Below are 17,100 nucleotides of genomic sequence, written 5' to 3' on the forward strand. Positions count from 1 at the left end.
ATCATCATCATTCATTAGTTTATCAAAATTGTAACTCCAAATTTTGCAACCCGGTGGGCAATTGTAAAAATGATTCTAGTATGTCTATAAATCCATGTAAAACACCTAGGTAAGCTTAAGAATTCTTGCTAATGAGTTTCATCCTAGGGAGTTTTTTAACCTCGTTCATATTTTTGCGTTTGTAAACACAAAATAATTAATAGAGTTTTTCTCTCAAACATACACCCAAAGCTAGGGTGGGGCTCGATGGTGATGTCTTAAGTAAGTCCTAGTGTATCGTGTCTATGTATTTTCATCATACTAGATCATATCTTGAGTCTCGCAAAATATGGGTGAGTCCAAGTGTCTATTTTTTATTATTAAATTTCTAGTTGGTTATGAAATTTAATAATTTCGATGTAAATCGTAAAATCAAATGATTGTAAAAGTTGAAGGGGGTAGAGTGCTCATAATTAGAACCTCTACACCTCAACTTTGTGTTTAGACACTTTTTGAGGGTTGAGATTTGTTGATTTGTGTAGCTTGGGAGGTACTCCAAGCCCTAGGGTTCAGGGTTTGGAGGGGAAAGTGCCACAAGAGCCACTTGTGGGCTTGGAACCCAAGTATGGGGTTTTGCACCAAATTGTGTTTTGGGCATTTCCATGAGCACATTTCTACATGTGATGGCATGAGACAATAGAGGGCAGAAAGGAGAACCCAACGCTTCGAGAATCATCGAATTTCGAGTTGTAGAAGTGGAGATATGAATTTTTGAAGTTATATTATGGGGTTTACATGTGTGTCAAGGTCGGCTTGGTGTAAACATGACCTATGACAATTGTAGAAGCCCATAATCATAACGTTGGAGGAGCCCTTGTATTGGATATAAATACAAGGTGAGTATGAGGCTAAAGAGCATCCATTGTGCAACACAAATACACAAGAAGACAGTTCAAATTTCTTTTCCCTAGCCGCAGCAAGCAAAGGACAGGACAGTGAGGGATAGAAGGTTGTTTTGGGCATCGTTGAGGAGGCCGAGGTGCTGTCTTGAGGGCCGCAACCTTGACCTTGAAGGCCGAGGGTAAGGATAAGAAGCCCTTTCTTCTCTCGAGCCTTGACCTTGTGAATACCTATTAAAATCAAGAAATCTCAAAACCCTAGGTATTGTGCCTTCTCTTCTAGGGTTTTTCTTAGAGTGCGGTTTGCTTCTTTGAAGCCTCGTACCTTTATTGAGCCTCTCTTCGAAAGAGCTCTAGCTCCATCACCTTGAACCTTCAAATCTAGAATATCTATTATAGCTTATCGCAATCATACTAGGACTCCTCCCATAGGCGAAAGTTCGTAAAGAGCAAGGGACCTTGGTTGTGGTGACAGTGGGCCATTTTCCCATTTGTTGTTACTTAGTCTAGTAGTTGTCCCGTAGGATTTCTCCCCTTGGGGCCCTACTAGATTTTGTGGTAACAAGTCCCACTGGACTAGGATCAAAGATTAACCCCCCATTGAAGGTCAGAGAACAAGATCACAGTCAAAACGCATCATTCTTCCAGATCACCCTTAATCCATATCAAATGCCCAAAAACAAACAAGTGTAAGCACTCGATTGCAAAATGACCAAAGTACCTTTTGAGTGGAAGCCCACATTTGTCCTTGTGCTCATGCTAGATGGGTTAGAAGCAAATGGTTGATGCAATTGGCGGAGATATATGGCATTTCGTTAGCTAGTGGTGGTTATCACTTATCAGGGGGCTACTAGTTGCATGGTTGACCGGTTTGTTGTCAAGAATATGAAAAAACTTTTCTCCTATGTGGTTACCCATTTTGGTGGGTAACAAGGTGGAAAAATCAGGTCGAGGAAAGAAGTCATGCCTCCACAATTACTCTCTCCTTCCATTATTATACTCAAGATGTTAGATGGTAGACATCCTTTAGTTAGTCTCATGGTTGTGGCATCTTCCCTGAAGTATTTCCCACTCCAAGACCACATTATCACATATGCCTATGATTGATCGATATACTAGATCATGTCACTCCCCTTGGGGGGCAGAAACACCTAATAGGATTGTTGACCTAATCATCCCTAACATAAGTGAGGTAACTTGTTTACAAATCTTGAGCTAGTTAGACATTTGAAGGTAAGTCTTTTGTGAAGCAATTATGTGCCCCTAGCATTAGATATGGTCCACTATGATGTTTCATTGGTTTTATGCGTTGATCTAACATGATCTTGAAAGGTTTGTTCAAGTGGCATCACACATGTAGTAGAGATCCCTTTAAGAATGGCTTGACTTCTTTTCAGCACAATCCAAAGGATGTTTTGCCTCGTTCTCAAAGCACATGTGACCTTGTAGCCCAATTTTGCCCCTTTGGAGATGACCGTTGGGCCTTGCGCAGATCCCACATTGTTGCAAACCTCTTGATGTACCTCAAGATGTTAAAATGCTAACCCAGGAAGCTTGGGCATTGGCTTCATTAATGATGCGCCCCGATGGACCCAAGACGTCCCCAAGTTGGCCTTAATCCTGTTTGATGGGCATTGTCTTATACCAAAGCCCAGATGAAGATGGATGTCACCAAGATGACTTGGGAGCACTAGCAGACCATGCCTTGATGCCAACGCCTGCCATAGATCATGCCACGTTGTCCATATGTGCCCTAGGAGGGTGACATAAGCCCTTTCATGGATGATATTATGTTGGAGGAGGTGCCTTTTTTAGATGCACCCATGAATTTGAGGATTCTCGAGTGAGGAACACTCATTGACCATTTCATCACACTTGATGGATATCGATCATTCTACAAGGATGACATCATGGTGGAGAGTCTTCTCCCACAAATGTGGGCTATTTTGGCATTTTTATTATGTTTTAGAGCTATCTCAAGGTCAGCTTGTGACCTTTGACCTAGTTGAACACTAAATTTTTTTAGGAATTTTACTTGTAATGAAAAGTGACTCGGTTACCCTCATATAAATAGAGTGAGTCACTTTCATTTATTCATCATTATCATTCATCACACTTCTTGCACACTAGCTATTTGACTTCTTCTACTTGGACACAATGTAATTTTTATGGAGTGAATTGTATTGGGAGGGAAATTTTTGCATGGGGAGACTTCCTTGGAATTGATTGAAAAGATTCTTGTGGAATGGTGTAAGTTTCATGCTAATTTTCTTCCATGCTATATTATGTGAATTAGGGTTTCTATGTATGCCATATTAAAAATTGCAATATCTTTCCTTGAAATCTTAATTTTCCATCGTATGTAAAATTTGTTTGCTTGAATCCTTCAAGAGAATTTTGATATATGCATCTCTTGAAGTCGCTAGGATTTCTTAGTATTTCATTCTCTCACCCTCTTCATCAAGGCACTCTTCCTAGATCTTGCTCTAAATAACTCCATCGCCCAATTAGATCAAGACAATAGTCTAGTAGGTGTTGATCAAAACCCTAATTTCTCTATTTTCTTGTTAACTAGGGTTAGGGTTAAGTTAAATTTGCATTTTCAGCAATTTTATGTTTGTGTTGTGGCCCTAATAAAGGGATTGCATTTAACAAACTTAAAAACGGCAAAATATAGCATTAATTGCATGTTAAAACCCTAAATTAGGGCTGATGTCATATTGTTTATTGTTATTTTATGCATATTTCAACCATACAAACTACATTGTTTGCCCTAAATCTTGTCTACCTTTCCAGAGCTGCTATATGCCATTGTGTGGCCTAAATCTACATATTTTACAAACCCTACCTTATAGCATCTATCTTCTAAATTACATAGGCTTTAAGGAAGTGTACTTGAACTTTGGGAAACTCTTACCTTAGCCTTTGAAGGCTCCACTGCTACCTTTCCTTCAATCATTAGACCTTGCATCACCATTAAGCCCTTCTTTATTGAATATCCTTATGGTGAACTTCTGCAGGGAAGCCTCCCTTGTGGAATTAAATTCACCACTAAACAACTGGACAGAAGCCACTCAGGTGACAATGGTAGACAAAACTCTTGTTGCCATAAGACCTAGGTTGCCTACTGGGGCTTTGCACTAGGCCTACTAGACTTTGCGGTAACAGGTATTAGAATAAATTTTTAAACAAAGCACCCCTAATTCAACTAGAAGATGAGAACAGCCATTACACTTTATTTGTCATCTGTTAAAATGATAAGGCAAGAATGATTTATACATATTGTCTGTCATAGAAATGATCCTCCAAGCATTAGGGAGGCTTGCTTTCTGAGGTAGCAGTTACTCCATGGTTTGTTTATCACAGTTCCATAGATTACTCTCTTCTTTACTAATTTTTTCATTACTATCAGGAGTACATCAACTTTCTCTAGGGTTTCCCCTCTTGGGATAACCTACTTGTATGTTCAACTCATGTTGTTTTATTTCTTCTTGTTTTAATAATTTCATTTAGGGCAGCCCCTCTAACATTGCATGGGTTTCTTATGATTGATGGAATATCTTGTACGTTTGAGCTAGTTTGGTCCTTAACGGGCTTTAGAATAAATTTCATTACATTTCATTTATACTTAACAACATCATATTTGTAAATATATCATTATTTGTCTATCGAAAACTAAACAAAAAATACATTTGGCAGACATACTATTTATGAGTCACAGAATGATTAAATATTGAACCAAGAAAAGATTGTAAACAAACGTTCTGAAAGTTCATACCTGTTCTTTTGGGAACTTTATCCAGCTTCTTGCCTTGAGTTGAAGTACATTTCCAGAAAATAAGTACTGACATAAAGACAATCACAATAATGCCAGCCGCTATCCCAATAATGAAAACCAACCTTGGACGTTTTCTCCTACTTCTATGGGCTGTAGTCGGCCCTGTAAAAGGGGGTTTAGGTGAAGGACCTTCAGGAGAGATAACTGGAGCTGGAACTGGAATTGCTGGCATAGGAGTACACCCATCAAACATCAATGTCAATAGCCTAGTCTAACCATCAAAAAGATCCTGGTGTACATGAGCATACAATAGCTAGCTAAATGGAACTATACTGAATCAGGAAAAGAGTGACCATGTCCAGGAGCATCTTTCAAAACCATTCACTGCAAGTGCTCCTCAACCAATTAATTACTTCACCACAACTAATAAGTTTCCCATAAAATGAAACAGGCCATGACAAATTGCAAGAAGCACCCTGATAAAAGAAATAGATTCACTGCAACTGCCCCTCAGCAAACAAATCAGTTCAATACAACTTATAGAATCTCACAGCAAATGAAACAGTTCATGGCAAATTTTAAGTACAACAAGCGGAAGAGTATCTCAACAGAACATCCAGAAAACAACACCTCAAAAGAAATTAGTTCACTGCTATCTAGAATAAAAAAGGAGGGAAAAAACCAAATCCAGAGAACAGGCAAAAGTAATTGTATAACAAAAATTCCAATATTCAAACCTAAACAATAATTACTGATGTCCATTATAATAACAAGATCTTGAGTGCCAACAAACAAGAATTGTAAAGAACAATTGAGTGAAATCTATATTTTGCCTCGTCATCGCACATCCTTAACCAGTTTTGATGTATTGTTATAATTCATGAATTAGCAGTGTTTGCTTTGTGTTACTGCTTGGAGCTTTTGAAGTGCAAATTTGGAGAATGTCTTTAGTTGGGATGAGCCTAAAGACACTCCAACATGGTCAAAACCTGCTCCGTTGGCATTATGGGGCAATAAATGACCTTTATAAAGGAGCACCCAAGCAAAAGGAAGGCCAAATACACTTGGACGAATAAATATAGGTGGTGTACTTAATGATGATGACATCAACCCTGTTACCCATCCACATACATGGGTAAACATAGGAGAAAAAATTTCTCCTGTGATACAGCTTGCCAGCCAGCAGCCCCTACCATGATCCATAGATAGCCAATTTTAGATACCTCTCACCCAATCAGTACATTTATTGGTCTAGCTTACTCATCCGATGAAGTTGGGTCATCTATTGTGAGGTACATTAACCATTTTTGCATTCAAGTGCTTTCATTTAATATTTAAGGCATTCTAGTATGGATCACAGGTTGAAATTGGATTATAGACCGCTATTGGTTGTATACTTGTTCCCTTACTTCACCTTGGTGGTTATCATTTGCCCCTAGTCCAGTGTGACCTTCCTTAGGGTCTTTCTTTCACTATCTAGGAGGGGCACAAATAGGAAGCTCTGATGATGGTAGCATTCCATGTTATTCATACTTAACACTTGTCATCATGCCCTTCATTTCCTTATCCCATTTTTTATTGGTTGTTGTCAGTCACTTGTACTCATTCCCTGTTGGACTTGTCATATGACAAGAATGAGTTGGAAATACCTGAGGTTGACGCAACTATTAAGAAAAAAACATAAGTCGAGTATCAAAATGCAAAAGAATGGCAAGGGATGTAAAAGCAGTCAAAAACCAATTATAGCTTGAGCTTTGCCCTCTTATATAGCCACTCGTCCCTAAGAGTATCCATGTGTATCATGCCTATCAATGTAAAAGGAACTCTCAAAGAACATCTGAACCCCGATAAAGCGATAAACTGCCCATCATTAAAGGGGGATTATATCATCATTATTACACAATAAATCAATGAAGCTTGTTAAATAAGCTATATCAAGAAATAAAAAGGAAAATTCTGAAGCTTGGAAAAACAAAGACGAGGGAATGTTACTCAGGCAACTAACTACTCTCTCTACAAAGATGCTCATGGACAATGGTTTTCAATAACCTAGTATAATACCACCTCTCATGAAGTAAAACCCAAGTCATAACACCTATCACTTGCACCTATCATTTGAAAGGGTCAGCCTAGGAATTGTCCATAAATGATGTCCATCCACTTTGATGATGACACAATGAACTTTGACAAAGGACGTAGGGCACCTTTTGAAGGGAATTGACCTTGAGGATGACTTGACACAACTGATGAGACCCTCCCTCAAGCTCAAAACCTTGGATGTTGGTGATTTAGGCTAGGACGTTGCTCAGAGATTAAGTATCCCCAGGGGATGACAAGACATCCCCAGTCTAGCATTGTACCTTCTTGATTGACGTTGTTCTTTTCTTGATAATGATGACATGATATCCCTTCGGAATGCAATTTGCACCCTCCAGCCTAGTAATCTCATGTCCTAGCATGATGACATCATCGTTTTGATGCATTTGATGATGATATTTCTCTTAAGAGAGTTTTCTTTGGTGATTAGGGACCAATTTGATGAGAAGACATCACTTTTGGGATGAGACAAACCCCTTGGACCATCCCTTGCACCTTTTCATTGAGAGATGTATTTTCGGAGATCACATTGCCCTTGGAGGTTTTCATACTTACATGTGTGGGTTAATTGAGGCTCATTTTCATGTTATTTTATTATTTTGGCTATCTTTATGGGTCAGCTTGATGACCCATCCACCTTGTATCACGGATTTAGTAGTTTTTTGGGCTTTTAGCCTAATTTAACAGAAAATCAACTTGTTTTCCCTCACATAAATAGGGAAGTTGATTTCTTCGTTGGACCATTGTCACACTTGAGTTATAACTTAATTTCATTAATGATCTCTCTCTCTCTCTCTCTCTCTCTCTCTCTCTCTCTCTTGTTGGAAAAGCAGGATAATTGTAGATTAAGGTTGATTTTCCTTTCTTGATAATTACTTGTGAGATTTGTTGGCCTTTTATTACTTTATTATTTATTCTTCTTCAAGCAATTATCAAAACATAAAATGCATGAAGATCACAAGAACACAAGATATAGGCTCCAATCGAGGGCAAAACCCCACAATTGGAGAAAACCCAAACAATCCTCTTCTTATAGAATCAAATCAAATGTGATATCCAAGACAACTCCCTCCATAAGATCCCCAAGTCAACCCTCCATTCTATGTCATGCCTTCTCCTCAAACATGGTCAACAGGTCTATCAGAAATCCATCAAGTCACAGTTAATACAATCCTTAATTAGCTCGTATATCATAACAGTGATAGTCTGAATAATTCGCACAACTACACAGAATTTTGACCTTTCAAACTTGTAACCTTTCAAATCTTCTACCATAGAGAACTTCACATCCCTTTTTGATCCGCCTCCATAGAGAAACTCGCACCTCTTGCAGATCTATGCCACATGGAATTTCACATCTTCTTTTGATCCTGATCACAAAGAAAACCACATCTTTTTGCCTTAGAAGACTTGCTTGTCTTGCCTTAGGACATCCACGAATTACTCCCTTTTAGGTGGAGGATTCACGTCAATACATGGTTAATCGTCAATATGAAGGGACACATATGTTGAGCAAGTCAACATGACCAACTGGAGGACCGACTTGATCTTATGCAGGACTATTTGACTCTTTTTTACTTAAAAAAAATTCTTTATACTTCTTACAAAGAGTCCAAATGGACTTTAACTCAATTATATTTTCCTTCTTGACTCAAATAAACCTAAGAGCATGAAGAACATGCTCTGACTGGGAAAATAATAATCAAAGCAATAATTTTATTTTTCTTCTTTTACATGAAAGACAAATTGATACAAGTACAAGATAATTATGAAGACCGAACCTAGTTACTTTTCCAACGCTCCCTCTTAACTAGGGAGGTATTCTTAATGACTCAACATGTCTAACTCAAGTTGAAATATTATCATAAGAAGGGATCCGAATTGATAAGCATCAATGATGATAATATCATCACAGCGAACATTGCCACATTGCCCAAGCCTTGACAGGTACACTCTATCCCTCCACAATATTAGAGCACAATGTTGGGAGACATTCCATGGGACACCACACCGCTTCTCTGAGGTTCATACTCCACCTAGGATACCCGAAGTATGTCCTCCACCGGACCATTCTTTATCCAAGTCCATGTACTTGACTTAGGATCTTCATCCTAATCCATCACAATACTGTTGTTTTTCCACGATCATGGTGTCTAAGATAGAATCTTAAATCACTAATGCTACCGAACCAAGAATCACAACGAAGCTACTTTGCACAACATAATATAAACAACAATAAATCTACTAGTGCACAAGATCTACACAACTTTTTACACAATTTTGTACAATAACCCAACTTCGTTATATTAATCAACCTGAATAATACAACAGTTTGGGGCTCCCGTACTAGGGATAATGGCCCTCATACATCAATTGATACAAGAATACAACATTGAGGCTTGGTGTAAGTCCATCGACAACCAAACTACCCTCAACAAGATACTTTGACCATTTGGTTGTCGCATGCTCTCTCAGCTCCTCTCGGTCATACCCTGTACTTGCCTTGTCTGTCGGCTCCCGATCTGTAGCAACACCAATCTGCCTCTATCAACAATCCAAGTCCATCTGGCCATTGAACCAAGGTGTCAATATGTTCTCTAGTTGTGCCTTAGTCCATTAAGGACACAACTCATCGAGACTCCTGTCGATTCGTTCACAAGTCCGTCTGTGAACTACTCACAACTGCCCACTGTTGCTCCTCAGCTACTCAGGGACTTCAACCGACTACAGTCTTTCTGTGCTGCTCCAATGGAGACTAACATAGGGCACAGAGGGCTGCAAGATGCCCATCTCTCACAATGAACATGGGCTAGGAGGACTGCCTGTCTTCTGTTGTACATGTCCTTCTCCACACACAAGTCTAGGGCTACTCAAAACTACTCTTGGCTAATCAGACCCTTGAGCTCTTCTTCTACCACTCTAGCAACCACCTAAGTCCATGAAGATGGTGCACACTAGGCTCCAACTTGGGCACTAACACATTGTCTTCCAACAAACCATAAATGCCCAATCCAGTATCGACACTTGATCCACTCTCACGCTGCCCTCCAACAGACCACGAGTGACCAATCCTTGTTGTAGCATCTGCTCCTAGTTAGGGCATCCAACCACCTAGGAAACCCTTCCTCTTGGCTTTTAACAGACTTCCAAATTGTCCTCTCCTAGGACACCATCCACTAGCATCAATTCAACCTTAACACATCAATACAATGCATACCTAGCCCTGCGCAACTTCTACGTCACCCTAATGCAGTCTGCTACACGCTCAGCCCTCACCTGTATTGCCTGCACTCGTATTCTTGCACTCGTGTTGTCCTCACTCGAGTTGCCTGCATTCGCGCTGCCTTTCTTGATGTGTAGACTATGAAAGATGCTTCTTGGATATGTTAAATGACTCTCCTCCCCCTTATATTTATACACAATACAAAGGCTCCATAAAATCACATGTGTGGGCTTGACAACTTGTCACAAGGTCTCTAAACGCCTAGCCGACCTTGACCAAACCCATACATTAACTTCAAAAATTCATATCTCAAGTTCTAGACCTCGGATTTGAGTGATTTTCGATGCTCTCGGTTGCTCTTGGGATCCTCCATCACCTCAAATCCTCACATGTCCAAACCTCCTCATGGATTCACGCCCATATTCTTGGGTGCAAATCCCATAGTCTTGGGTTTTATTCCCACAAGCCACACTTGTGTGCCAACTCCTCCAAAACCCTCAAGCCTAGGGTTCGGAGTACCTCCGAAGCTACAAATCTTAACACTCCCTCTTACCGAGGGAGGTACTTCCAACACTAGGAAGTCTCCATCAACATCATCTGGCGACACTAGCCCATCTGGCGTCCATCACTGTAGCATTCTCTATAGAATGAACCTTGCAACCGCGATACTGTCTCTACCTCATCACATTTGAACCTGAAGATCCCAAACCTCCATAGGGTTGCTCCCTTTGAGGCTAGACTCCCTCTGAGCCTATACAATCTCTAGTGGCTCAGTCATACAAACACTCATCCTCCTGGATCAAATACCACTCATGAAAATCTCTCCAATCTCGAATATGCAACATCACGATTTGATGAAGACTCTACCTTGCTAATTTGTAGTCCATCACATGAAGCCATATCGATCAAACTGATCTCATCCATGCCAAAGCAATCCTCGAGTTGTCCCAACCATCCATGACATGTCAAAGGAAGTCCATGATCTACAAACCGCCACACAACATACTGAAGTGCACTAGGTTCACCACCTGTTGTCGCGCGGATTGACACGACAACGCTCAGACCGGGGGCTGTCACTCTGATCCCCGATCCCTCCGTTTAAGCCTGTTTCCCGCGGCTAAGGGGGGTAGTCCCTGTGAGATGATGAGGCCAACTGTCGACCAGTTGGTTGGGAAACACGAGATACGATATAAAAGGGGCTCGATGGATTTAGAGATTTAATAGACCAGTGCCTTGTGGAGTTAATGTTTAAATGATTACTTTTTAAATGATATAGAAACATGGACCATGAAAAGCAATCATCTATCATCAGCTAAAAACACAATGCTCTTAGAATGACCAAAAACGATATCCAGCAGCTAAAAATTTGAAAAGATGAATGCTTTAAATCACCACGAGAATCATAAACCATCAACCAGATATCAATTTCGCATCTCGGCTTGAAAACTTAGATCTCAGCATGAAAGATATAACGTAAAAAACCACTGAATCTGGCAAAATAACTTTCCACAAAATTTTTATATTTTTCAATTTTTTTTTTTTTTTTATAAAATGAAATCTAGAAATTATTTTAAAACTAAACTATAAAACTAAGCCTAAATTAAAAAATTAATTCCTAGACTAAAACAGCACTATCAAAATCTAAAATTAAAAGTTTATTCTAAATTAAATCTTAACTAAATGAAAAATCTAAATTAAAATTTTAAAAAAATTTACAAAATCTAATCTAAAAATAAAATGAACCTTTTCATATTTTTTATTTTTTTTTTATTTTTTTATTTTTTTTTTTCACATTTTCAAAACAGAACTTTATATTAAAATCTAATTATAAACTAAGCTATAGTCAAAACTAAAATCAAAATCTAATTTAAAAAAATCTCAACCCCAACTAAAGATTAGACACAAATTAAAATCTACCTAAAAATCTAAGTTAAATTTAAACCTAAGACTAAATAGAAATCTATATAAAAAACTATACAAAGCTAAAGCAAACCAAATCGAAATTATATCTACGTTAATAAAAATCAAAACACATCGAATTTTTTTTTTTTTTTTGGAATTTTATTTAAAATACAAATGAAAACGAAACCTAAGAGAAATTCTAACTAAAACATAAAAAAATTAGTCTGAATAAAAGTCAAAAGGCATGAAACGGAAGTCATCAAAACACATTGAGAAAAATCGTGACCGGAAACCCTAGCCGTCAACAGTTGAATACGATAATGCTATGCTTTAGAAATGATTCGAATGAAGGCACAGATTGCAGGGATTTTGATAATCGATTTTACCTGCTACGCAAATGGAGAAATGCTTACCAAATTTCGTGACCCTGCTACAGATATATACACCCAAGCCGCTTGCGTCTGGTGCTGAAGAAACCGGTGTTGAATGATACCAGAAATCTGCAAATTTCCAATGGCGGGATGCTTCTTCGATAGCTGACTCTGGCTCGGACGGCAGATAGAGATAACACAGCGGCATGAGAAAATCGATTTCGGCTTTAACACTTGCAGGTTAACAGCGTGGATAAAGGCACATTCGTTTTTTAAAAAAATGTTCATCGCTTGTCCAGAAATCTGAGGGTTTTGAGCGATTAGATCTGTTATCTCACTCCTCGTGAATTTGCTTGACCCATCCGTGTGTAAATGGAGATCATACACCAATGAAAATCCACTGTTTGTCTGACTGATGAAAGGCTTATGATCGAAATTTTGCTGAAGCCCTTTGCTCGGAGGCTTTGGCGCGCTCCTTATTACCAGCCAAGAGTTTTGACGGCAGCTAAGGATTTTTCAGGGTCACAAAAAATTTTCCAACGGCCTCTACATATTTAACTTGCAGCTGTCAATACCTTCTACGCAAAAATGCTCACTGCCGTCACACAGGAATGATGGCTCTAAACAGTGAAACACGTCGTCATTTACACATTCTCGATAGATCAAACTATTGCAGTTACGTTGAAACTCTTTGTGCGCAGGCAAAGAAAGGCTTCCATACGCCCCCACGGCTAAATCAGAAATAGGAGTATTGGCGCATAATAGTCATTTTAAGCTGCTGGTCAAGAAATGAGAAACTGCCCCAGAAGTAAGCCGGTATCTGCAATTGCAAAAAGACAAAACCCTAATGAAAAAGTTTGTAACCCTAAAACAAAATTTTCGAAACCCTAGATTAGCTGATTAATGTACAGATTTTGGCCCTTTAACAGCCAGATCCACCAATATGCACAGAAATATTTAAAGAAACAGAAAATTCAGATTTTCACTGTGAAGGAACTCAGAAAAATATCTCATGCAAATCAGATAAACAAACCGAATGATAGACCCAGGATCAAATCCACTGGGCTCAGCAGAAAATGCTTGTGGGAGCTGGCTGGTTCAGCCGAGAACTTCCCCGAACGCCCACCAAATCTTCTTCAGGAAGGGTTTTTCTGCACAGCTCAGAAACAACCATCAGTAAAGAGGGCAAGGATGCTGCTAGATCTCAGGAAGTAATGGAGATACCTGCCATTACTTCAGAAACCCTAACAGCACCCAAACCCTAGCAAGTGAGCAAGATACCTGTACCCACAATACTCTACAAAAGCTATTATTAACAGCTGAAAATAACATATGCAGAAAATTAAAACAATCTCACAGCATTTCAAGAGAGTAACACCAGCAAGATATGGACCCCAAAGTCTTCTTTATTAACCAGAAACAGATTTACAAGAGAGCTTTTTCAGTCTTTGACTCACAGATCCAATGACTTGAAATGACCCCCTAAGACCCTATATAAAGGAAATGATCCTAACGGCTAGTTCGAGTGATCCATGTAGAAATGATCTCGACCGTTGATGAGGATCAAGACATCTCTTGATCTCATCCGTCGATTTATTAACTTAAAATATTATTATTTTATTAGTTAGGGTTTTTTGCTTGATTTTTTTTTTTTTTTTTAATTTTTTATTATTTTTCATTATTTTATTATTTTTATTCATTTTTTAATTTTTTAATTCATTTTAAAATGGATCACTGAACTAAACCTTCGGAAACATCACCTAGGACCTAGGACTTAAGACTCATGAGGGGATTTAAAACATTTCTCGACCCTCAGGACACGTTACATCATGACTTTTACAAAATTACATCTTAAGGGACAAATCCATTTAATACAGACCCTCACAAAACACCCAGCTCTGCGACACAACGATAATCTAGCAGATCAACACACTAGGATTCTCCTAAAGTTCAAATGACAAAATCAATCCCGGCTTTGGGGTCAGGTTTGAAGGAAAACTCTGTCGATCCGTGGATCGGTGAGACAAAAAACCTTCCAGGATGTAGATTATCATCAGAAAGTTAGGTCCACCTAGGCAAATTACATACATGACTTCATGTCTGCTAAGATTATTTACAGTTAATACATGCAGATTGGGTTTACAATCAAAAAAGATCAAACTGCTGATGATGGCAGGATGGCACGGACATGCTGCTCAGGAGCTACCCCTCTCTGCCAACAGAAAGGAGGTGTACTGCATGGGCAGTTGACCAGTAGTGGTCAACATCTGGCTCTACTTGGGGACACGTTGCTGCTTGCAGGAATGTGAGAATCCAGAATCTGCATCCATACAACACAAAAATAAGTAGCGTCCATCCATAAATCAGCATATACATTAAGCACAGGAAAGAAAAAAAAAAAAAAAAGCTCTTCATTTATTAACTATCTAAAGCAGAAATGAAAATGCAGAAAAAACAAGGAGTAGGGTTAGAAATACGCTACAAAGGATGCCCTACGGCATCAGATGTGTTCAATATAGTGCATAGTGAGCATTTGCCTGCTTTCAGGCAAATCTGTCGGCTGCTTGTCGGATGTGCCATGTCCAATTTTGCATATGGTAGGACTCTTTCCTATCCGAAAATCAAGCTGCTCACGGCCGTCTAATGCATCAAATCTTCGTCTAATCTTCTTCCTCTTGCGCTTCTTCTTTCTGGCAGGATGAATTACTGATGATCTGGAACTTTCTGTTTCGAAACTGTCAGATGAAGTGTGTAAGTTATGCATGCTAAGTCTTTTTGTGTCTTGCATCTGATTTTTATCGTTTTTAAGCTTATCTGGATCACCTTCAATTATCCACCTAATGATCTCCTCATAGTAAGATGGAACTTGTTGCGGCAAATGAGAAGGCTCCTGGTTTCTCTTATCATCTGACCATTGTTGAATCTTTTGAACTTGTATTCTAATGGCATCCATCTGACTAGAGCATTCATCCCTTATAGCGCTGATTTGCATGGCATGGTTTTCTTGCATGTGTTTTATTACCTTATCATTCTTTTCCTCTATGTCCATCAAGCAATGTTGCATGAAATTTATCTCTTCTTTATGATTCGCTTGCATGTCAGCCAACTGATTGTTATGATTGAATGTCATAGAGTCAATTTCCCTATCATGATCAGCTTTCATGGTCACCATATTTTCCTCTAAGACTGACATCTTGCTTTGCATGCTTCTAATTTCTGTTTCATATTTAATTTTCATGGCCTCAATTTCCTTAGCATGTTGATTTTGCGTGTCCTCAATCTCCTTATTACGTTTCTCCAGATGGATGCGTAAAGTTTTAACATCATTGGTAAGATTAGTTTGGTTGCTTTCCAGATTTTTCACCAGCATCTTTAAATCTTGTATTATTTGCTTTTGCTCCTCCTTTTCATTGTCATTTATCCCTGATTTTTCACTATGATGATCTGCAATATTTCCGGTGGATGACACATTCTGACCTTGAAATCTTTCTTCAACCGCTGAATTACTTTCTTTCTGTTCAACAATTTTAGAAGTAGAAGGCAAGCTGTTTGGACTATCATATCTATCTTTAAAAGCATTGAGAATGTCTTGTAAAGAAGTGAAAAAATCATTAGGAAAGTTATTAAACCAATTCAAGGCATCACCTTCTAAAGAATGGACAAATAGACGCATCTTGAAATCTTCATTATTATATTGAGGAAATCTACAGTATAAGATCATTACACAAGTAAACATGTTTAAATGCCTTTTAACAGCGACCGAATCATCACCCGAGAACTTAAGTAATTTACCAATGGCCTCTTTCGGAAGATCATGGAGATTATCAGTAAAATGACATGGTTTAAATGAATAATCCATGATGAACAATAAGGGATGATAGAACTAGATCTTTGCTCAAGAAAATCAAAAGATGAAAGAAGTGGAGTCGCCACTTGAACAACAAATCTGATTCTAAGATCCGAGAAGCAATCAACAAACAGATATGTGGTAGGCTTCTTGTCTGGGAAAAAATAAGAAAATGGAGTCGCCACCCAAACAAGAAACACACCGAAGAGATGCTGCTGATATGTGATGAAAAGATGCCAAAATATTGAATCTGCCAGCTCAAATGAGAGATGAGAAGATGAGAAGATGAATGTCGATGAAACTCCAGGAACAGAAAAACTCTGTCCCCGGCAACGGCGCCAAAGATGTTGTCGCGCGGATTGACACGACAACGCTCAGACCGGGGGCTGTCACTCTGATCCCCGATCCCTCCGTTTAAGCCTGCTTCCCGCGGCTAAGGGGGGTAGTCCCTGTGAGATGATGAGGCCAACTGTCGACCAGTTGGTTGGGAAACACGAGATACGATATAAAAGGGGCTCGATGGATTTAGAGATTTAATAGACCAGTGCCTTGTGGAGTTAATGTTTAAATGATTACTTTTTAAATGATATAGAAACATGGACCATGAAAAGAAATCATCTATCATCAGCTAAAAACACAATGCTCTTAGAATGACCAAAAACGATATCCAGCAGCTAAAAATTTGAAAAGATGAATGCTTTAAATCACCACGAGAATCATAAACCATCAACCAGATATCAATTTTGCATCTCGGCTTGAAAACTTAGATCTCAGCATGAAAGATATAACGTAAAAAACCACTGAATCTGGCAAAATAACTTTCCACAAAATTTTTATATTTTTCAAATTTTTTTATTTTTTTTATAAAATGAAATCTAGAAATTATTTTAAAACTAAACTATAAAACTAAGCCTAAATTAAAAAATTAATTCCTAGACTAAAACAACACTATCAAAATCTAAAATTAAAAGTTTATTCTAAATTAAATCTTAACTAAATGAAAA

At 38.6% G+C, this 17,100-nt stretch overlaps 1 protein-coding gene across 1 annotated transcript in view; it reads right to left on the reverse strand.

The window, feature by feature from the left end:
• Window positions 1–17,100, reverse strand: part of LOC149247119 (Protein kinase superfamily protein) — a 250,869-nt gene that overhangs the window by 75,024 nt on the left and 158,745 nt on the right. The window contains exon 4 of the mRNA XM_089458133.1: window positions 4,657–4,881. Within this exon, the coding sequence (XP_089314259.1) occupies window positions 4,657–4,881 (225 nt within the window). The remainder of the gene's footprint in view (window positions 1–4,656; window positions 4,882–17,100) is intronic.

The sequence above is a fragment of the Pinus tabuliformis genome, chromosome 7 (assembly GCF_031772625.1).
Source record: "Pinus tabuliformis cultivar Carrire ecotype Pingquan chromosome 7, CPIR1, whole genome shotgun sequence".
Taxonomy (NCBI): domain Eukaryota; kingdom Viridiplantae; phylum Streptophyta; class Pinopsida; order Pinales; family Pinaceae; genus Pinus; species Pinus tabuliformis.